Source organism: Cuculus canorus, chromosome 3, assembly GCF_017976375.1.
Source record: "Cuculus canorus isolate bCucCan1 chromosome 3, bCucCan1.pri, whole genome shotgun sequence".
NCBI classification, from domain to species: Eukaryota; Metazoa; Chordata; class Aves; order Cuculiformes; family Cuculidae; genus Cuculus; species Cuculus canorus.
Window position 1 is genome coordinate 35167529 of NC_071403.1, and position 19793 is coordinate 35187321.

Below are 19793 nucleotides of genomic sequence, written 5' to 3' on the forward strand. Positions count from 1 at the left end.
AGATTTATTACTTCAGCCTGCATTATTAACATTACAGTCATGAAGGAACACTGTGGACCAAACAGTGCAATGCATAGCAAGAACATATCAGCACTGTTCGGAAAATACATACATGCACATGTGTATACATGTAAATACATACACATAATACGATGTATTCGGTAGAATGTACATAGTTTTGAAAGGTTACCACATGACTGAGAAAACGAAGCTGAAATGGTGTGTCCAAATCAACTGGGGATTCAGTAGCTCCAGTGAGGGTAACAAGTCAATGGTGGACTGCATCCACATGTTCAGAAACAAAATAAAACCTAATTTTAACTGTTGTCTGATTCACAGCCCTGTGAAGCAAGTCGACATTGGCACATATATGGCACCTGTTTTAAACCTTAACATAGACTTCTCAGAAATAATCCAAGGCAATTAGAACAGTGAGGAAGTTCACATCACACTTCACCCCCCCTTCTGTCATGTTTGTCAGGAGAGGATTTTAGCCTTCATCCCCAAGAAGGTCGGTCTGGCACAATGCTTGTGTACCAGACTACACCAGTTCTCTTCATTCCCATTAAACTGAAATAAAATACACAAAAGTGTATTCTCCTGAAGTGTGCACCAGCACCTTGTCTCTTATAGTGGTCTGGCTGTTATGGGAAAGTGGAAACCTGAAGAGGTAAGCACATGATCTCTTTAGCAGTCCAGTATGAAAGGATTCTCCCAACCATCTGTATACCAGAGCAGAGTGCAATACAAAGGTCAATAACAAATTAGGTGTCAAATGCCACCCCCCCCAAAAAAAAAAGCCTTAAAAAAGTTCTTTGAGCCAAAACAGCAATACACTTGTCAGTACAGGATCAGGTTTTTGTTTGCTCTCCGCCTCCAGCTCAATAGATCTTGTGTTAAATATTTCATTCACAGAAAATTGAATTTTTTCAGATCACAAGAAGGTAGGTGATGGGTTGAATCTACATTTAAAAAGTACTTGAACACAGGCTTCCTGCATCATAAATAAGTATTTTTGCCCAAAGCCCAGCGTGCCGCTGCTTTGGCCATGCTTCAGAATAAAGCAGTGCCACTGCTGCCACGTTGCCTGCAGCACCCTGCCTGGGAAGCATTTCAGTGTGACCTGCTGAAACTTCCTTGATTAGGTTAGGAATCCCAGGAACAGTTTTCAAGAGGCTATTTTTAAATTCAAGTGCCTACCTTCTGGAACTCACCGCAAGCATCTAAAATCTCTTAAAAATTTACCTATAAAACATAGCTGAATACTGAAGCAAAAGATCAGTTTACAAAATCATTAACAGGTTTCTAATCTTCTCTTATCATAAAACTTACTGATGATTTTCTCAGTGGTGCTTGTCCTGAGAGAGGAACCTCTCCCTCAACCAAGACAAAAAGACCATGAAAATGACTTGGCAGTCTGAATCCAGCCTGCAATCAGGTACTTTCATAGCATGCTTTCTAACATGCATAGAAAGGCTTGACATCCATATGAAATGTAACTCAAAATGCAGCTAGAGAAGGCACAGAACATGAGATTTTTGACTGCTAATTTAGTGATGAAAACACTTGTCCAGGACCAGAAGAGACCAGGGTTCAGTTCTTCCTCCAAACTGTACAGAAAGCAACATTCAGTTGGAAAACAGAACACTTCCCTCTTCCTCTCAACCTTCTTATGACCATTAGATAAGAAAAACCCAATCTTTTTCTGAATCAATAAATACCAAAATCCTCTCTGTGGAGGAACTAAGTGCAACTGGCAGAACAATGGCAGGAAAGATGGAGACTACAGCTTCTTCCCACCACAGTCGCATCAGATCACTAATAACAACGGAGCTCTTGGAAGAAAGAGATGAATGAGTGAACTCTGACTTGACCATGTGGAGAAGGAAACTGAAACCAATCTCTCCCTCCTGCCATGACTGCTTTACTTCAATAAAAAGTAAATGAGAATAAAAAATGTTTGCTTGTGTATGGGAGGTTGCGAAGGTGTGATATGTCTTCCAACAATCATATTTTAAAAGAAAATGACAAACCATTCTCAATTCTTAAAAAAAATTACTTATTCTCATAACTGAGGTTCCTGGCAGTGAATTCAAGCTGACAGAACCATGCAAAATGACAAGCAAACTATGGATAAGATTTTCCCATGTATCCTATTTGCCTCAGATATCAGCTTACAAGCATGTCTTTGCCTCAGAGGCAAGCTGGCTGTCACATCAGGTAGTGGTGTTTTGGATTGCATTCAGTCCTAACTCTTCCTGAGCATCAGACAAAGAGCCTAAATGCCTACCTCAGGACTCCACGTTCCTCTGAGAAGGCAAGTACTTAATGGTTTGACGTGCTGCCTAAGCTCTTAATTGGATCCAACTCTGTAATTTGTTCCATAATAGGACTTTCCAGCAGGATTATTTACAGCACAGCATAAATGCCAAAGAAGTAACAATGCAGCAGTGCAAAGCTGTTGTATTGATCGTATAAAATGCCTCATTCAACAGCCTTAGGCTGACAATGAATATTTCAGTGTTGTACCCTCTCTTTAGGTTCATATCTAATGTGTTTCTTGAGTAAACAAGTGATGCTTCGTAAAGCCTTCCTCCCATACAAACAAAACAAGGCATGAGTTCCCATAGAAAGCTCAGCAGCAATCAATCAGAGACTTTCAAATTAACTGGCATAATGGAAAACTTTTATAAAAAAAAAATCTTCAAAATAATTCTTTATTAGCCTAATGGGGTTATTCTGCTGAATTTAAGGAGGCAAGTTTTTTTCAAAATTTAATGTCACTAGTCCAAAAATAAAGTTATTGAAATCCTGTGATACTGAAACAAAATGAAGCTTCAAAATGGTAGTGTTCAGATAGCACTGGGAGTTTGTCATGCTACTAATCTGTCCATAGAATCAAGAACTTAACAGTAGGTCCCAGAAAAGCTGTGGTGAAGTGCTGCTGGATGTTTCAGCATGTTTCTCTATTGCTCTTAATTTTGTATTATGATGTCACATAATTTTGAGAACCAATTATCAGCAAGGACCTCACTCACAGATTGTGCCTGGGGATGAGACAAGCAGTCATCCACCCTAACAATGCAGTGGAGAACAAAGGTCTTGCCTAGTAAACAAGTATGGCACGTATAACATCTTCCATGTGCATAACAGCTGTGAGAGCATTTCTGCCATCCAAGCAGACACCATAGGTGCTAAAACTATTTTTTTAGCTTAAAGTTATTATTAGCAGCCCTCTCTGTAAGGGGAGAGAAGAGGCTGTGCAGTAAGGTACTATTAACCACGTGACCAAGTTCACACGTGCTGGAGATAGCCATCTGTAATGGGAAGACAATTTTCCTCATAGACTTTCTGACTAATTTTTGTTCTGCTCTCAGTAAAAATGTTCATATTACAGGCAGTTAGACTTTTCAGAAGTTAAACACAAGTATTTTCATATTCAGATCAGCTTAGGGTATGCAACATACAGAACTACTGGATACCATGACTACAGACCAAGTGTGACAAGGAGAAAACCATCAAGAGTGAAACATTAAAAAATTAACCTCTGTTTAAGGCTTGATTAGTAAGAGATGCTGAGAGCCCAGATGATACATCCCAATATTCAGTAACCGGGTCTTGGAAACATTTAACTGAAAAATTTCTATCTACCTCTGTTGATAGAATGGGTAGACACAGAAAATTTTAAAACTTGTAGACTCAAGTACGCTATATAAATGCCAACTATTTTCAGTAGCCTGTCTCAAGCTGTCTTGACACTGTGTGAAGAGCAGATTACACCTCACCAAAAAGAAAACTTCCAAAGGAAACATTCAACATTGTCAGGAAAAGAAACATGCTAGCTTCTTGCCACCTACAGACGAAACACTGATATCCTCATGGTCCAGCAGCTAACTACATCTCAGACTTCAGTGTTTAGAGACCAAATTGCCTCAGAACGGGAACTGACATTAAATATGAACAGAATTGGGATTCCAAACTTTGTACAGCTTATGGAATTTTTATTTTAATGTTGAAGCATTTAAAATGCTTCATATTTTTATAATGAATCCATTTGACAAGGGTATGCTTGACTGTTTTTTAATTAAGAACAGCTGAAAGATCTCAATTTTTTCTACCTCCTCACCCCTTCCATTCCACACCATGCTTCTTCTAATTACCATTAATTAGCAAACAGCTTGCCAATTAACCCTGACAGGGTAGTCATCGGTTTTACAGCATTGCATGTCATCCAAATGGTAAGGGGAATTTATTGTTTGTCACAGACAATTAGCAAGGAGCTGGCAGAGCTCAGAATTGCCTAAAAGCTAAGTGTTCCAGAACAGCTGGATCAATTATTGAATCAATTAAAACACATGACTGGGTGTCTGCATGTATATTTAAAGCCAGCAAACAAGCTTTTAGCTGTCATGGAGTAGAATCAAAAAGTAGTTGGAGGGGGAAAAAAATAGCAGGGGGTTTGTTTGGGGTTTTTTTTTTTTGTTTGTGTTTTTTTTTTTAAAGTTGTTGGCATTTGTTCTGTTCTAGTCTGCTACTAACTTTATCAGAACGTAGCTAAAACCTAGTATTGACTTAAAGCAAAAGCATCTGGTAAAGATTAAGACCTAAAATGGCTCTCTTTCCGAAGTGGTTAGCTTTTTTAAAGGGCAAAGAAGTTGTGCTTGCTAACGCTGTAATTGCAATATTGACAATTGGTGGGCAGCAACTTTTCTCTTTTTTTACGTTCAGCTGTCCTTGTCATGTTGGGCAGAACCTTATCTATGGGCTGGCTTTCCTAGGAGTTCCTGCACTGATCCTTCTGGTTGTTGGTTATGCCCTGAATAACCAGACTTGGAGGCTGGTTACAGGCAAAAGCTCTTCTCTTCAGGAAGAGACTACACCGAACCGATTACTGCAATGCAAGCTGACCTGCTTTGTCTTGTGCAGCATCACTGGGAGAGCCCTAGTTGCTCCAGTAACGTGGCTGGCAGTCACTTTGATAAATGGCTCATATTATGTCTGTGCTATGAGTGAATATGTCTCTGTGAATTATTATAAACCTAATCCTAATGTTACTGCTAGTGAACATGGAAGGATATTGGCTGCATTTCCATGCAGTCAGTTAGTTCCTTCAGAGCTGACCCGGGCAAGAGATGAAGTGATTCTTCTACTCCGATACCAGTCACAAGTGAGTAACTCATTGCTTCTGTTGCCAGTGGATCAAATGATGAGAACTAGAGAACAGCCTGGAGAAGAGAAGGCTCAGAGGAGACCTTATAGTGACTTTCCAGTACCTGAAGGGGCTACAGGAAAGCTGGAGAGGGGCTATTCGTAAAGGCTTGTGAGGATAGTATCAAGGGGAATAGGTATAAACTGGAGAGGGGCAGACTTAGATTGGACATAAAGAAGAATTTCTTCACCATGGGACTGGTGAGGCACTGGCACAGGCTGCCCAGGGAGGTTGTGGCTGCCCCATCCCTGGAGGTGTTCAAGGCCAGGTTGGATGGGGCCTTGGGCAGCCTGATCTGGTGGGATGTCCCCGCCCATGGCAGCGGAGTCGGAACTGGGTGATCTTTAAAGTCCCTTCCAACACTCACTATACTATGATACTATGAATTAGAGTTAAATTGGCAGACAATGTGTTAGAATAAAACAGGATCTGTATCTTCTGCCTTGAATGCCAAGTTTCTGTGTTTTGAAGCCTGCTTTGTTCCTGTAAATGGAATTGTAATTTAGGTATAAAAATTTGTCTGGTTGGCCCACTTGTAACCTGCTGCTGGAGGATATATTCTTCCTTGCATAGTGTCCTGAAAAATATCAAGTATGATAAATGGAAGTTCCAAGAGCCAGGAATGGCATGAAGCTTCTTCATTCAGGTATAAGAATTGTGTGAATAAGGTGTTCAGGCTGAGAGCTCTGTGTGAACCAAATTAAAATCCTGGTTTTAGATTGGACCCAATTCTAAAAGCCTACATAAGAACATAATAGGTGGAAAACTAAGTTGTTGCTTCAAAGAAAATTAGTTTTTAAACAGGCTATAAACTAAGACTGGCTAGGAATTAGGTGGCTTCTCTGCTACAGACTCACAATAGTAGCTGTGGAGGCAAAATCCTTAAGTCATACAACAGCACTTCCTTATACTTGGCTGAAAAAACTTTCCTATGTGGCCATCTCCAGTAGGCAGGGTTTGATGGCAACAGACCCTTACTAGGCTTATACCTTGTTAACCTCCTTATTCAGGAAAAGCAAGTAAAGATAACCCTATGGATTTTCTAATGCTTAGAAGTTTCCACAATGACTACTTTCAGCTGTTAACAGGTCTTGGTTTTTTTTCTTTGTAAGGTGGCTGGCTGGTTTCTCATCGCTATAGTAGTCATCACCGTCTTCCTGTCTTACTGCCTAGCAAGTTGTTTTTCCCCACTGAGCTTTCTACATTTCAGATACTGGAACAGCTATGTTAACAATGAGCAGGAGCTCTTTGATGAAGCAACAGAGCAGCACTCCAGGCTCTATGCCGTGCAGCATGTAAGAAAGTTCTTTGGCTTTGTCCCAGGGAGTGAAAATGTAAAGGAAATCCGTATTCCATCTCTCAGAGAGTGGCAAGCCATTTCTGGACTGGCCTTTCTAAAACGAGTGGATGAGGAGCACTATGACTACAGCCTCCTCCATGACTGGGCGCTCAAGGAGTCTGCAGATGAAAAGTACCTGAAGATTGATGTAAACCCTGTGATGAGAACACAGCTCTGAGGGTTCAAGCCCTCACCAACACCTTGCAGAAAATCAGGAATCTGTCTAGCTCCACCTCAGATCTGAGCTGCTCTGGAACTTTCTGACACCTTATTACACTGATATATAAAGTACGTGAGCAAGTACATCTTGTTAATGTAGTCCTTCAGCAGATGCTTACAGATACCTCTCCTGATGGCATCTGACTCCAGCGGGATATGATGGTCTGTGTCAAAATTAGGGTGGGCTGTTTCAGTCTGCAGGTCTCAGTTTTCTAATACTTGTGCAAAATGAGTACTGAGTTAATGTACTGGGAGAGAAAGTTATTCCCAAATGCTTTTTCTTCTCATCTATTAAAAATCTTTAAAAATGAATAGCTTGGCTTTGATAGGATATTAGGAGTCTGCACTCTGTACAGAGCTAAAGCAGATATTGAGCTTTGTCTCAGTGACCCCTAGCAGAAATACCTTCTCCTTTCACTCCTCTGCTCCCTGAAACACATAATGGATTGATTGGTAGTGAAGGTGCAGCTTTCAAAAGAACTCATTAATACAGAAAAATCAGTGACTTGGTTCTGAACATTCTAACTGTGCCTGCTAAAACTTGAGACACCTTACCCAAAATCAATTTAGAATTGCAGTTTGCTCGCTTCAAGTGAAAATTATTGCCTTTATGTCCATGAGTAAGTTTTCTGGAAACTGAGCTTGTAAAACGCACCTCGGGGAAAAGTGCTGGCCCTAAGCCCAGGAAATTGATGCACTTTAAAACTACTCTGTGTACCAAGTTTCAGATCTGCTGCTGTTTAACCCTCAACAGTCTTAAATTCACCCTTCAGGTAACTCCCATATATGGGGGTACCAGTATTGCTAGCCTTGATGACTCCTGTTCCTCAGCTGTACAGTGATGCTGCCCATGCGATAGGGCTTCTGAAATCACTGTCAATGTTTCCTGGGAAATTTGCAGATGCTTTTAAACTTCAGGCTGTACCAACTGATTTTTCCAGCTGAATCAAATGACTTCCCATTCCATCCTGAAATGATATTCTGCTACCTCCACACTACCACGATGCTATTCATAGAGCAACAGTTTTGAATCCCCTCCAGTCTGTTGATCCCTATAAATTTTTGGTGAAAGAATGATAAACAGTGAATACCAACCTAGCAGCAATGTACTTTTTACAATATCTGAAGCCTGTCTCTTTAGCTGGGGACCTGCAGATCCTCAAGAGTCTGAGTAAGAGAGGCTGGATGCCTCACCTACTCAGAACATTGCATTTTCCAGCTGGAAGAGAAGGGGGATGAAGGGTTGGAGCCGAGGCAGGTCTGGTGCAGCAAGTCAAGCAGCAAGCGCTACAATTAACCAACCAGAAGGCACTGCACTTGATCACCCTTTGAGAAGGCAATCAACATGGCTTATTATTTCATAGAATCATTAGGTTGGAAAAGACCTGTGTGGCAGCCAGCATGTCTTCACCAGGAGCAAGTACTGTGTGACCAACCTAGTGGCTTTCTATGATGGGATAACCACAGCAGGGGACACAGGTAAACCAATGGATATGCTTTATCTGGACTCCTGTAAAGCCTTTGACATGGTTCCCCAACAACATCCTTCTCTCTAAATGGGAGAGATATGGATTTGATGGGTGGACTTTTTGATGGGTAAGAAACTGGTTGGATGTTCATATTCAGAGAGTAGTGGTCAAGGGCTCAAAGTCCAGATGGAGATCTGTGACAAGTGGTGTCTCTTAGGAGTGCATACTGGGACCAGTGCTGCTCAGTACCGTGAATTATAAAGACAGGGAGATTGAGTGCACCCTTGAGCAAGTTTGCAGATGACACCAAGCTGAGTAGCGCGGTTGCCGCACTGGAAGGATGGGATGTCATCCAGATGGACCTGGACAGACTGGAGGAGTGGGCCTGTGAGAATCTCTTGAGGTTCAACAAGGCCAAGTGCAAGGTCCTACATCTGGGTCGGTGCAATTCCCAATTTCAGTACAGGATGGGGGATGATGTGATTGAGAGCAGCCCTGCAGAGAAGGACTTGCGGGTGTTGGTTGATGAGCAGCTCAACAAATGCCAGCAATGTGCGTTCCCAGCCTAGAAGGCCAACTGCATCCTGGGTTGCATCAAAAGAAGTGTGGCCAGCAGGTTGAGGGAAGTGATTCTGGCCCTCTATTCCTCTCTCGTGAGACTCCACCTGGAGTACTGTGTCCAGTTCCAGAATCCTCAACAGAAGAAGGATATCGAGCTGTTGGAACAGGTCCAGAGGAGGACCTTCCATATGAGGAGAGGCTGAAAGAGTTGGGGTTGTTCAGTCTGGAGAAGAAAAGGCTCAGAGGAGATCTTATAGCAACCTTCCAGTACCTGAAGGGGCTACAAGAAAGCTGGAGAGGGACTGTTTACAAAGGCTTGTAGTGACAGGACTAGGGGCAATGGGTATAAACTGGAGAGGGGCAGATTTAGACTATACATAAGGAAGAATTTATTCACCATGAGAGTGGTGAGACATTGGAACAGATTGTCCAGGGAAGCTGTGGGTGCCCCATCCCTGGAGGTGTTCAAGGCCAGGTTGGATGTGGCCTAGGACTCCATCTAGTGGGAGGTGTCCCTGCCCATGGCAGGCGGGTTGGAACTGGATGGGCTTTAAGGAACTTCCAACCCAAACCATTCTATGATTCTATGATAATCAAGCCCAACTGTACCTGCCCACTACTGCACGTCCCTAAGCACTTCACCTATTCGCCCCTTAACCACCTCCAGGGATGGGGACTCCACCCCCTCCCCGGGCAGCCCATCCCAGTGCCCGAGAACCCTTTAACAGATCCAACTCCATTCATCCCGTGTCAGCCCCTTCCCCTCCCGCCCCGCGCCCTCCCCTTCAGCCCAAAGCCATCCACCGCCGATCGAAGGATGGGAGGGGGTAGGCGGAGGCGCGCGACGCCAGGCATGCCCAGCCGATGCTGGAGCGGCGCGCGTACAGGCACGCGGAGCGGTGAGCGGGCGGCCCATGGCCGTGGGCGGCGATGACCGATTACAGCGAGGAGCAGCGCAACGAGCTGGAGGCCCTGGAGTCCATCTACCCGGACTCCTTCACGGGTGAGCCGGGAGCAGCGGGAGGGCCCGCGGCCCGGGCTCCCGCCCGCCCTCCTGGCTGCCCGGGCGCCGCGGGATGAGTGTCTCGTCTTTTTCTTGGGATTTTTTTGTGGATTTGGCAGGTTTTTTTGTAATTTTGGTGTGGGTTTTTTTGTGTGTTTTTTGGGGTTTTTTTGTCGCTGAGTGGGAATGCGGCGCCTCTCGCCGAGCTCGTGTCGGTGCGTGGGCGATCCCGATCCCGAGTGGTCGTTGGCGAGGGGCGCGACTGGGAGAGACCTGTCAGAGTCCTGGAATCATAGAATGGTTTGGATTGGAAGGGACCTTATAGCTATCCAGTTCCAATCCCCCTGCCCATGGCAGGGACACCTCCCACTAGGTCAGGCTGCCCAAGGCCCCATCCAACCTGGCCTTGAACACCTCCAGGGATGGGGCATCCACAGCTTCCCTGAGCAACCTGTGCCAGTGTCTCACCACTCTCATAGTGAAGAAATTCTTAATGTCTAGTCTAAATCCGCCCCTCTCCGGTTTATACCCATTCGCCCTCGTCCTATCCCCACAAACCTTTGTAAACAGTCCCTCCCCAGCTTTCTTGTAGCCCCTTCAGGTACTGGAACGTCGCTATAAGGTCTTCTCGGAGCCTTCTCCAAGCAGAAATATTCCCACGGTGAGAGTGCGGGAATTCCGGCCAGTTTTACTCTCTGGAGCTGCTCCTCGCAGCCGTGGGGTTGTTTGGGACGCTTAAATGTGCGGCTTCCCATTGTGCCCACCTCCTATGTGCAGGGCCATGGAGGAACGCAGGGAAGCTTTAATTCTCAGGTGCAGCAGGGCTAAAAGTTTCCCGTGATCCGCACGGCATGCCTGCAGCTCCCCGAAAGGAGGTTGTGGTGTGGTGGGTGGTGGGCTTCTCCCCAAAGAGACCCGCAATGAGAGGAAACGGCCTCGAGTGGTGCCAGGGGAGGCTCAGATTGGACATCAGGAAAACTTTCCTCACCGAAAGGGTTATCAGGCACTGGAAGAGGCTGCCCAGGGATGTGCTTGAGTCCCCCATCCCTGGAGGTGTTTAAAAGGCAGGTAGATGAGGTACTCAGGGATATGGTTTAGTAGGGGACAGGTATGGTTGGACTTGATGATCTCAAAAATCTTTCCCAACCAAACGATTCTATGATACATTGGCTCTTTAGGTTTTCAGGAGTTCCTGGTTACCATCAAGTGAGTGTCTGCCACACTATCTAATCCAGGATTTACAGAACTCCATATCCAAACAAATTAACAGTGAAATAATTGTGCATTTTCATTCTCCTACCACTTTGCCCGAGGTCTCATTATATCTGACGTCAGTAACTTCATGACACAGACATTTGCCCACTACGTATGACCGTTGCTTTCATCTGAAAATCTTACAGGTTCTTCAGTTATAACACTGGTGTGTAAACTGATGTCTGGTAGCTGACGGTGCTGAATCACTTATTGTAATACACTTTCATGTAACCTCTGTTCTGATGCTTATTCTGACTTATTTGTCATTCATGTAATCCTCTTATGCCTAAAAGAAGAGGGAGTAAGAAAGATCGTAGTAGTACATTAGCAATTAGGCTAAATTCAATTAATACTGTTAGAGCGTATATATAAGGTTGGGCATAGGTTAGAAAAGGGATGCAGAGCAGTCCTTGTTTGAGGGTATCATCTGCAACCTACTATTATGCAATGAGAATTCTAGTCTGTGAAACTTTAGGACACGGGGCTTGCATTTTGTGTCTCTATAGACCTGCTTGTCTGTCTGCTGACTTGTTCACACAATATTGTTCTAGTCCACTACATGGGTAGTACATTTTTGAAGGAAAGCACTGTGTGTTCCTTTCTTGTTTTAAGAAGCATTTGTTACGTTAAGCTGTCCTAAATATAGAAATAGGTGTAGACATTAAAAATAGTCCAGGGTTGAAAGTGCATTGGATGCTCATCACATACATCTGGCACAATAAAGCACATTAGCTTTGGGAGCTTTCTGCACACATTCAGTGTTCTAACATAAGTCGTTTGATGGTAGGTAGGTTTGCACGTTTTGGAAAAATGAAACTTCAAAAGAGAAAACTTTCAAAAAGAGAAAATTTTTAAGTCTTGTTCATGTTATAAGATGTCATTCAAAGAGCACTCCGAAAATCACATCATATAGAAAATAGCTGTTAATTGAAAAGTTTTTATTAGTTGGCTCTTAACACTGTATCAAGAGCATCCTTGCTTCATTAGTCCTTGAGAAGTTCAGTTTTAATGACGTGAAGAAGTAGTTTTCTGATTTAAGGAATTTCTTTCTGTTATTTCTTTTTTTTCTTTGAGCAGTATTGTCAGAAAAGCCAACGACTTTCACAATCACTGTGACATCTGAAGCAGGAGAAAATGACGAAAGTAAGTTAATCATGTCTTACATATGTATAGAAGGAGTTTCTGTGTAAGTCTAATTCTGTTGCCAACAAGTCTGTGTACCTCCACTTAAGTCCTCTTAGGATCCAGCAAACATTTTTCAGAAGATGTAGTTTTAGGATTCTGGTGATCTGTGTTTAGTTTACAGAAACATTGCACTCTCCGCTTGGGCTAATTTCTGACATGCTAAATCTCAAATGCTTTGCTGCGTAGTTTCAAAAAGAATGGAGTGTCATCATCCCTGTCACAGCTTAAAGCCATGTTGTGAGGTGCCTTTTTTTCTGTGCCAGTCACATAGAACAGTTGGGTCTGTGTATTGTGAACATCCAGCCCTTAAGGAACAGTTTGAGAAGAAAAAGCGGTGGATCCTGAGTCCCTTTGTATTTGTTGGGTACTAGTGCTTACTGAGGTAAGCAAGCCTTACTGCAAGTAAGTTTGAGAGTTGCCGTCCCGAGTTACTGTGTTAAAAGGACAAAACTGCTGCTGTATCCTTCAGTTTGAAAGGAGCAGGTCCTGCTCAGGGGAAATGTCTCTGTTGAAAAAACTGCTGGGCAGCCAGAACTGTGAGTCTGGAACTGAAGGAAGGCTTCTCCTTGGTATTCTGTCTGGATGCTTGAAAGGAACTTGGTTCTGTTTTGCCTTGCTTCCCTGCTACCTAGCTCTGGGTGGCTTCAGGTTGAGTGCGTTGTCGTCCGGTGATTCTCCTCTTTGCTTGTTAAGTTCAACTAGACATTGTGCCCGTGTCATGTGAACTATAGAGGTTAATGCTGCAGCCAGGCGTATGGAATTTAAAGCATTAATATGCTCCAGATCTGTTGTTAGGACTCTTCCTGCTTTTATCCAGCTTTAAGTGGGATATCAGGGAAAAAAGATTACTGCTTCTGTGGTACAATGAATACTAGAGGTTTTCCAGTCTTTCTAAAGACCTTTCAGACATTAATAACCTATAATTGTTTACGTAAGGGTAAACATTATTGTCTTAATTTCTCAAAAATCTTGTATTATATTTAAGTCTGTTCGTATAATTTTGATGTCTGTGTAAGATGACTATTCCTTTGCGACAAAAATACTGTATATTTTAAAATATTCAGGCCACTGGTGCAATAGAAAAATATACAATCAGTTATATGAAGTTATCACTGTAAGAATATGTGTTTTTTTTATCTTGTAGCTGTCCAAACAACCCTTAAATTTACCTATAGAGAAAGGTATCCTGATGAAACTCCACTTTATGAAATAGTCTCACAGGAGAATCTTGACGATAATGATATCATGAACATAATAAAACTACTAGAACAACAGGTAAGGTAAATGAGATCTCTCAATTCAGCTTCATATCACTTCACACTTTAGCCAGAATTTTCCTCTCAAGTCAGCTGTTTTGTGAGTTAAGTGATATTATTGAAGTAAAATATAGGGCTATTCTAGTGTGCACAAAACGCACATAATGAAATGGAAGTGCTCGAGGACTTCCCCTCTTCTGCAGTTCTAGCTTAAGGTGAGTTTGTATATATAGTATTTGTGGAAATGAGCCACTTTAATTTTATTTGGAAAGATTGAAAAATGCTGTATTGCTACGTGGTTCTTTTTAGTAACACAGCTATTTAGCAGGGGGAAATATCTCTTCAACCTTATGGATCAGTGAGAATGCATTGTAAAGGAATGAGTAGGAAACACTTCTTTGTGTTTAGGAATTCTTGAAATACGCCCTGTCTTAAAATTGCCATAACATGTTCAATAGACGTTCTTTCTTTTCAGTTTACTTCATATAATCTTCTGTCGTAGTTTAGCCCTACCCGGATAGCCTTTAGTTTCTGGCAGCTAAAAACTGTGCAGTTGAGCTTCCAAAATCCTTTTTCGCCCCCCACCCCTTGATGAAAAGGGAGAGGGAAATGAGAGGAAAAAGACTTACGGGTTGGTAACTACAACTACAGCTTTAATGAAATGATAATGATAATAATGAAAAGAATTAGAAGCTAATAAAATATATATAAATATATGAATTCACACCCCCAGCCCACCCCTTCATGACTATGCATTCAACTGCTGAAGGTTTGAGATTCTCCTTCTGTTTAAGGTTGTCTTCTTTGTGTTGTAGGCAGAAGAAAATTTAGGAATGGTAATGATCTTCACTCTAGTCTCAGCAGTGCAGGAGAAATTAAATGAAATAGTGGATCAAATAAAAACACGGAGGGAAGAGGAGAAGAAGCAGAAAGAGAGAGAAGCAGAAGAAGAAGAGAAAGTATGTAAAGTAATGTTTTCAACTAAAGATTTCTTGCTTTTTTAAATGTGTGGGTTTGATGCAGGAGCAAGTCTCAACTGCATTGGGAGAGGAACATCTATGTCAAAGTTAAGGACTAGAAAATTCTTTAGTGTACTACAGTGACTTTTTTATTTTTCCATTTTCTAGAGCAGTCTTTTCAGCAAAGTATTGCATGTTCGCAGTCCCTTCTAGCATTACTTCCTAAGGCAGGGATTTTCCCTAAATTAAATCAGGTACTATAGCGAGTTTCTTGTTTGAAGAGGCAAGAAGGGATGGGGAGCAAAAGGGACTAGAATACAGCGTGCTACACACAGACTGCATGCTCTGAGGAAGTCTCTCCTCCTTGATAGACAGAGTGGGTAGGGTGGAAGCAGTGATACCAGTCTTCAAGATGTGGTTTGTCCTCCTTGCATGTGTCCTTTCTGCCAGCCACTGTGGAATAGTTTTTCCACTCAAAGAATGTGCTGTGGTAAGTCCAAGTACTGAATCTTCATTTTCTTCCTCGGAAGTAGCTAGAGGATGATGAGACTTGGAAGGTTCAGGATTTCTGAAAGTGGCAGAACAATAGCTGGGAAAAGAAATAAATCTTTTTTTCTATCTCAACAAGATAGAAGGGCTAATATATTTTAATGGAAAATATCTCAGTGTAGATTGCACTTAAGAGTTGAAAAGAAGCACTGTCTACGTGTAGGTAACTTATATTAGTGGGTATTGCTAATTACTGCACTGTAGATCCAAAAGTAGTATGCATTTTTTTTCCATAAGAATTTCCACCTCAGTGCAGCTTTCTGAAGGGAGAGTCCCATGACGAAAAACAGTAAGAATGAATTCTTTGTATATTCTCAAGGTTAGGATTAGTTTCTCAGAATACTTCGCAGCAAGTGGTGCTTCTGGAATGTTATCATTTAAATAATTATGAGAATGCTCATCCTCACTCATAGCTTTGCAAGTTGTGTTTGCAGCCTTGTTTTCTGTTCTTTCAGCAACGTTTTCATGGCACTCCTGTTACTATTGAGAATTTCCTAAATTGGAAAGCGAAGTTTGATGCCGAACTCCTGGAAATAAAAAGGAAAAAAATGAAAGAAGAAGAACAAGCGGGCAAAACCAAATTAAGCGGTATGATTTAAAACAAATCCCAAAGTTTTTGCAGTTTTTACCAGACTATATTGACAAGTAATTTTTATACTGAAAGATGATTGTGGTAAATAGACTCTTCATGCATTATTGGATTATTGTCCTTTATGTCACAAAGTCTTTTTGAGCCCTGATGTTGGGCTGAATACAAAGCAAGTAGATTAAAGATGTCTGCTGAAGTCATGAAGGCTCTCACACTGCATGCTTAAGCTTCTCTGGCTTTATGGCAGACAGTATGCCGCTTGGAGCTGGCGCTGACAAGTGTTTTTATCTGGAAGGATAAGTGGGGTTTGTTAAGCAACAGAATCTACATCTGACAGTGTATTGATTTTGCCTTTATTGCACTGGATCATGCAGTGACTTAAGATTATTCAAGCACACGTAGGAGTCTGGGATGCTGTTGCTGGACCAAAGCAAGCCAGAGGCTGGCTACTGCATATGACAAGCTTGTGCTGACTAGTGAGAACGGTAGCCTCTGCTCTAATACTGGTGGCTTTGAGCCCTGTGTTTTGCAGATCATGGTTTTGTCTGTCAGAAAGTAAACTCTGTATCCAGTGGGCAAATGCGGGGGAAATTATTTTTCTTCTGAGAACCTGTAGGTAAGAAATAAGTCTTGGGCAACATCCTCTAGTGGGAGGTGTCCCCACCCATGGCACGGGGGTTAGAATCAGATGATCTTTAAGGTCCCTTCCAACTCAAAACATTCTGTGATCTCCCACACTCTCCATGGTTTGGCTTTTGTCTTTGATGTTCTTGTGATGTTGGATCTACTTTTTAACCTGATTACTTGAGAAAACGTAACCAATGTGATAGAGCTGTGTCCATATTATCTTTTCCCTTCTGAAGGCATTTGAAACTTTTGGCTAGTTTTGATGAAATTGGACAGAGATAGAAGTCTTAGTGGTAGTAAGTTTCATGAAAAGCTGTACAGGGCAGGGGGCACACTTGATTCTACTCTGAAGGGAATGCATTTGGGAATCCGCAAAGATAAGAGTAGAAAACAGGCTTCTTCTAGTTTTCCTGTTCTTAAAATTGTTAACATGCTGTGTCTATTTTTTTTCTATACAAGTCTAGTTTATAGAAGCTTCCTTTAAAAAATTAAAAAAGGCTTGTGCTCAGATGTCATGAGTTAGATGTTCTACAAGTACGAGCCAGTCTTGTTGGTGGAAATTTCCATAAACATTGCAATTGTAGATAGAAGCTGGGTAGTTCATGAAAGAATCTTGAGTTTTTCTTTCCTTACCTCCCAATCCAAAAGCCTTGTGTGATGTTTCCTTCGTGGAGTTTTGTGTGTTAGAGCTGGTGATCTGTATGCAGATCCAAGTTGCTTTTCAAATAGAGAGGATATATAGAAAAACATGGAGGATACTGTCAATTTCCTTTTTGGTTCCCACAGAGAATTTCTTGTGGAATACAAGATGAGGACTAAAGCAATGAGGACTGAGAAAAGACTGTAGAGCAGTATGGTGTAAAATTCTCCCGCTCCATTGTTAAAGCCATAGTAATGTTAAAGAAAAGAAACAGTGACCCATTTCACATGTAAGAGGATGGAATCCTGTTGGCATGGAAGAATCCTGGATGTATAGTCAAAAAAATCAGAATGAGGAACTTCTAGAAATGAGTAGCTTAAAAAAAAAACACCTAGAAAAAGAATGCTGGAATTGGTTAATTTGAAAAGCCCAAAATACATGTGCTAACTATTATTGCCTTAGGTTGATAGTTATTTCAGAATTCTACTTGCTTAGATAATATTTTTTATTATTTTTATTTTATTTCTAGGTAAACAACTGTTTGAAATGGATCACAACCTTGACACCTCTGACATCCAGTTCTTGGAGGAAGGTAAATTTCTGTTTATTTCCACAACTGAAAGACTGTGGCTTAAAATAGGTCAAATTGCCTAAGCAAAAACTCTATTAGGTTAACTTAACACCTTACCTCAGTATCACTTCTGCATCAGGAGAGCTTTCTTAGAAGTTCTATTTTGCAGATTGAACAGAAGTGATTTTGACTTCTTTCAAAAAATAAACAAACAAAACATTTTCAAGGTGCTAAAGTGTATTTATTTGCAGCTTTGAGTTTGAGTTGGTCTTACTTTGTTGCTTCTATTCAACTGCTTGCACTGGAAGCAAAACCAAAAACAAGCAAAGCAAAACATAAAACAAAGAAGCCCATACATGCTTTTTCTTTTTTTTTTGAATAGCCAGCCTTCTTACCTCCCATTTCAAGAATAGAAAAATTTTGTAAGCCCGTGGCAAAAGTTTTGAAACTTGGAAAATCTGTTTGAGATAAGTCAAATAAATCTACTCTCAGTCACATATCTGTTTATTTTCCACACGGCCTTTTAGTATCCTAGCTTAAAAGACTGTTTCCTGAGCTTAAACAATTCTTTAGTGTAGCTGCATTATCTACTGGTATTGCAAAACACAGTTGCAGAAGAGAGTCCAGAATTTTCTCTGCAAATAACATTCTTGAAAAGCTGTTTATGAACATCGGTGATGTTCAAGTATAAATTTGAAATGGCCGTCATGGGGGAGTTGAGTTTTGTTTAGTTAGAGGTCATAATTTAACCTTTTTTCTTCCAAAATGCCTAAAGTAAGATGGGTTGCCGATGGAACATTTGGCTGTTTTAAGGGAGTAACAGACTTCAGTATTTGGGCTCTGTGCCCAAATGATTTGGAATTAGTGTATTAACTTTTAATCCTGTCACTGTTAGTGAGTAAAATCTCCTATTCTTATTGCTGTTTGCGTTCTATTATAAATGCAACAAGTTACTAAATGCAGTTTAATATTACAGTACTGTGTAGTAAACAATGCTAGTTTTCACAGCTTAAACAGGATGGTGGCATTGTCTTTTAGATGGAAATAGTTTTGAAGTCTTTGTAACCAAGTGACAGAATAGAGCCTTTTTCAGTGGCCAGAAGATGTCGCTGTTGATACAGACAAATAAAATAGCAATAGTCCTCAAGCTTTTTCCTTGGGTCAGCAGCATCTCTTTCTGAAGAAAATATGAAAGCATGCAAACTTCATCTTGCTTTTAAAATTTAAAACTGAAAAAAAGTATGTATGTGGACATATAAATGGTGTGTAAGTTTTTTTTCATAAACCCTGTGTTTCAGTGTCTGTGATAGTTGTAACTATTCCAGCTGTCAGGGCCTGAACTCCTGCTTTGACAGTACCTGGGAGATAGGAGGTTTGGGGTGACATTTCTGTTCCCTGGGTTTTGTTATGAGAGCAAAGAAGCTTCACTTTAGCTGTAAAAAGATAAAATGTGGTATTTCCTTTTCCATATCTATTTAATATTTAAATAGCCAAGTAAATTAACAGCTATCTACATTGAAGAATGAATATGGCTAAGTGTTGTATACTTTGTTGTTCAGGTACAGTTTTCCTGCTTGAATGAAAATAGATGATGTTTTTGTTCTTTGCAGCTGGAAACAGTGTGGAGGTTGATGAATCTCTATTCCAAGAAATGGATGATTTAGAGTTAGAGGATGAAGAGGATGACCCTGACTACAACCCTGTGAATTTAGACAGTGATTAAACTTCTTTGAACTGGTTTTGTCATCAGTATGGACATATGTAAGGAGAGAGGAGCAGGGAGGAAAGCCACAGCATCTGTGGTTTTAGTAATGTGTTCTATTGGGTTTCTTTTTTTTTTTTCCAAAGAAAAGAACCAAAATATTTTAAATCCAGGAGAATGGTCTTCTGATGACTTTCAGCATAAATAAATTTAGTTTAATTCAAATGAAAAAATTGAGGAATATTGGTCTATCTGAAAATGCTATGCTATTTTCTCTTGTCTTTTCTTTCCCACTTCTGTAATTGTCCTTGGAAGAGATGTGACAACAAGCAAGGCAGAAAGATGTTATAGCAAGCACTACACACACCTGCATCTGAAGGCTGAGCAGCTGTTCTATCTTCTACCTGGGATATACATGGGCAGCTTTGGTGAATAAAAGGGATCACATACTATGCAGTTATTTATTTTTTTGTTTGTTTCTGTGGAATTTTATAAATACAAGTAATGGTCACTCCTGCTGCCCCAACCTGTCACCTGTAGATAGGCAGCACTGGTCACCTTTTAAAAAGGCATAACCTTTTTAAAGTTTAATGGAAACCATTTCCATACTTCTGGAGTAAAATCTTTTGCTGTAGTAGTTGAAGGTAATAGTTTCAAAATT

The 19793-nt window shown here is 41.2% G+C and overlaps 2 protein-coding genes across 2 annotated transcripts; both read left to right on the plus strand.

Annotated features, from left to right (window-relative positions):
* Positions 1-4609: 4609 nt before the first annotated feature.
* On the plus strand, positions 4610-6726 carry CALHM4 (calcium homeostasis modulator family member 4). The gene is made up of 2 exons (XM_009562238.2): positions 4610-5167; positions 6322-6726. Exons 1-2 carry the CDS (start codon positions 4610-4612, stop codon positions 6724-6726), a joined length of 963 nt encoding a protein of 320 aa, XP_009560533.2.
* A 2915-nt stretch (positions 6727-9641) lies between these two features.
* RWDD1 (RWD domain containing 1) lies at positions 9642-19582 on the plus strand. The gene is made up of 7 exons (XM_009562240.2): positions 9642-9800; positions 12132-12197; positions 13384-13514; positions 14311-14454; positions 15459-15591; positions 17389-17451; positions 19041-19582. Exons 1-7 carry the CDS (start codon positions 9728-9730, stop codon positions 19151-19153), a joined length of 723 nt encoding a protein of 240 aa, XP_009560535.1. The 5' UTR covers positions 9642-9727; the 3' UTR covers positions 19154-19582.
* The last annotated feature ends 211 nt before the right edge of the window (positions 19583-19793 follow it).

What these genes read in the sequence shown, in the direction of transcription:
- RWDD1 (XM_009562240.2), top strand. Translation starts at nt 9,728, where the DNA reads ATGACCGATTACAGCGAGGAGCAGCGCAACGAGCTGGAGGCCCTGGAG. An exon ending in TAAAACTACTAGAACAACAG is followed by an intron (nt 13,515 to 14,310) that starts GTAAGGTAAATG and finishes TTTGTGTTGTAG; the next exon opens with GCAGAAGAAAATTTAGGAAT. An exon ending in AAGCAGAAGAAGAAGAGAAA is followed by an intron (nt 14,455 to 15,458) that starts GTATGTAAAGTA and finishes CTGTTCTTTCAG; the next exon opens with CAACGTTTTCATGGCACTCC.
- CALHM4 (XM_009562238.2), top strand. Translation starts at nt 4,610, where the DNA reads ATGGCTCTCTTTCCGAAGTGGTTAGCTTTTTTAAAGGGCAAAGAAGTT. An exon ending in TACTCCGATACCAGTCACAA is followed by an intron (nt 5,168 to 6,321) that starts GTGAGTAACTCA and finishes TTTCTTTGTAAG; the next exon opens with GTGGCTGGCTGGTTTCTCAT.